Here is a 2939-nt window from a genome sequence, read left to right as displayed (position 1 = left end):
CCTCTCAGAACATCCCCACCTTGGGAAGCGTAGCAATAACCATGGCGCTCCACAACTGTGATGAGGTGGCGGTAGCTGGGTTTGGCTATGACATGAGTTCACCCAATGCACCGCTGCACTACTATGAGAACATCAAGATGTCTGCCATCAAAGAGGTAGGGAGTTCCTGCCAAGTGCATCTTCCTCCCAAGCCCGCCGACCGCCCCGATTCCAAAGCCTGACTGGGATGGTGATGTCAACTCACAGCTTTCCTGTATGGGTCAAAACACAGCTCCACCCAAGCATTTGCCCATAAAATCCTAGACATTCTCCCAAGTGCAATGTGTGTTAAAAACGGTTATTTCTGCTGGGAAAAGTTCTCTGGAATGTGTATATAATGTGATTCCTTCTTCTCAGAGCAGCAGGGAAGAGAGTCACATAAACGTTAACTGGAGTAGGGTGAAAGGGAACAATTCTGCTCTGGGGTTGAAAAGATGTGGCCTGCTCCAGCTTTTTGATCTGTTGTATTGGTCTCTAATCCATAGAGTTCTTTTGCTAGTTGATCCTCTCCTCAGCCCCTGTGAAATGAGGGGGAGGTGAGATTAGCCTGTGCACGTTAGCTCTCAGCTGACTGCTCAGCAGCAGTTAGCTAGAGTAAACACAGCGTACCTCTGTGGAGACTGCTCTTTAAAGCCAGATCTACCTTAGAAACATTTGCTGGTACTGTAACAGAGAGATGAACAGCATTTTTAGAGGAAGAAAAACTCTCATGTTGGTAAAATGCAGCAGTATAAAGACACTCTTTCAGGTCTGTCTGCTTCCTGTGCCAAACTAGAGCAGACTGACACTGGTCAAAGCTTCTATAGTGGCAACATTTGCTGGATTTTTTGGTAGAGCTCAAGCTATCTCAGCATGGATGTGGCCCAGGTCTCTCTAAGATTGCTTCCTCCACTGGCTCCTAGGTGGGGGAAATTGTTCAGTCCTACTCCATATTGTGAAAAAGGGTGCCGTTAAAAAGAGGAGCTGTTCAGAGGGAGACAATGCTTGTTTTATTGTTGATGGACAGTAGCTGTCTCCTGCCACTTGGCATTTGTTGACCTCAAGCTCTTTGCCATTGATTCAGACCAGGAGGGGAGCTGGAAAGTCACGTTTTTCCAAATCACAAGATTGTACATGTCTTAGGACTCTCACAGGCTGCAGGCTGCATGACCCTAGGCAGAGTGAGAAGAATTAAAAATCAGTGATTAGTCAGCTTGAGAAATGAGAAGAGCATTTCTAATTATCAGGGTAATGAGGCTTTGGAACAACCTCTCAGCAGAGGCCAAGAGAACAAACTGATTTTGGGAAAAGACTGTGAGGAGGTCCCCAGTATATCAAAGGACTGGATATTGTAGTCCTGCAGTACCTTCTGGGCTTGTGGAGGTAGCAAGAAAGTCTGTCCTGCTCAGTGGAATAACCATGGATTTAATCTGTCCTGGCTGGGAAAGTGAGTGCCTGTTTACAGGATTTAAGGAGTGCATCAGAGAGGAGAACTGAATTGAGTCAGTATGTACAGAGGTGGTATCTGGCTTGTGAAATGCCTGAGCAGAAAGTAGTGAGGAATATTGTTTTTGCAGTAGTAGAGGAGGTATCACATCAGCTTGCCTGGTTCTGACTCTTCCCTGGGCATCTGCTTGTAACCACTGCCTGGGATGGGAACCTTGGTTACCCGAGTCTGGGTCTGAGTCAGTACAGCTGGTTCCTTAGTCTTCCAGCAAAGACTTGACTACACTAGAGTGAAAACAGATACTGGGCTCCAGCAGTGGGTGCAGCTGTTCATGAAAGTTTCAGGAAAAGCTTTTGTCTCTGTGGTCCCACTATGTCCATTCTGGTGAATCAGCTGCCTTTGGCAGACAATCACTCTTGCACAGTTGGTTCCTCCTATCTCATAAGGACGTCAGTCCCACAGTCCACTCTTGGACATGGGAACACCCACAGTGTTGTGTCGTGTGCCAAGCCTGTTTTGCAACCTAGTAGGTGTCTCTGATGTCAAGGACATGTACACCAGAACTGACAAGAATGAAGTCTTCTTGTTCTTGATCCTTATATGCATCAATGGGAAAAGTTGGCAAAAAGAGCTGGATGATAGAGCCTCTGTTTGAAGTGACTGGTGCAGATCACTTGGATCTTTGATTCTGGAGGCCAGCGCCCTGACTGAGATGTAGAAGCCAGTGGAAGACAGGAAGAAGGCACTCTTGACACCGTTTGTGATCTCAGGAATAAACCTCGTGTGGCACAGGGCAGTAGATGAGGGTGAATATGTGAAATGCAACCAGTAGGGTCTCCTAGAGAGACCAGTCAGTGCCTGATTTGACAGGCCTCTGCTGTCTGGAAGCTGTCAGTCATCATGTCCAGGATGTTCTGTATGGAGGTGAGGGAGTGTTGAAAGGTTCTGGTGAAGCCTCACTGATTCAGATGTCAGTGGATTTGTTTCTGTAGACGGGACTGTTGATGAGAGGTCTGCAGGCCACCAGAGCTGGTTCTAGGAAGAAGGTTCCTGTTCCACTTGAAGACTAGTTATCTGATATGTGTCTGCCCATCTAATCCTCATCCTCACCCACAGGCTCCTGTTACATTTCACTGCCCTGGTACAAGAAAAGCCATCTGTTCCCAAGTATCAATAATTAATGCTCCTCCTGCCTCTGCCCCTCCCAATACGACAAATTGTTTGTGATATTGTGGAATGTGAAGAGCAGAGAGAGGATTGCATTTCTTTCTCTCCCATTTAATATTAATGGTAGCTGGTAATTGTTAGTCACCTGAGGGTGAAGTTGAAAGGTGAAGGGCATGATGGTTGGGTTGTGTCTTCTGCAGTTACCCTCAAAGAATGCACAAATGGAGATTTGCCCCACTCTAGACTGGAAGTGCCCTGCATACTCTACTTGAAGAGAGACCTGCACGTGGTTTGCAGATCGGAAGGC

General features: G+C 46.9%; 1 protein-coding gene across 1 annotated transcript in view; it reads left to right on the top strand.

The window, feature by feature from the left end:
- Positions 1 to 2939, top strand: part of ST3GAL3 (ST3 beta-galactoside alpha-2,3-sialyltransferase 3) — a gene marked incomplete at its 5' end in the record, with an annotated part of 57135 nt that overhangs the window by 43290 nt on the left and 10906 nt on the right. Inside the window, one exon of the mRNA XM_010174000.1 lies at positions 9 to 155. Within this exon, the coding sequence (XP_010172302.1) occupies positions 9 to 155 (147 nt within the window). The remainder of the gene's footprint in view (positions 1 to 8; positions 156 to 2939) is intronic.

Source organism: Antrostomus carolinensis, unplaced genomic scaffold (genome assembly GCF_000700745.2).
Source record: "Antrostomus carolinensis isolate BGI_N321 unplaced genomic scaffold, ASM70074v2 scaffold15478, whole genome shotgun sequence".
NCBI classification, from domain to species: Eukaryota; Metazoa; Chordata; class Aves; order Caprimulgiformes; family Caprimulgidae; genus Antrostomus; species Antrostomus carolinensis.
This window is presented reverse-complemented; position numbering and strand designations above follow the sequence as displayed.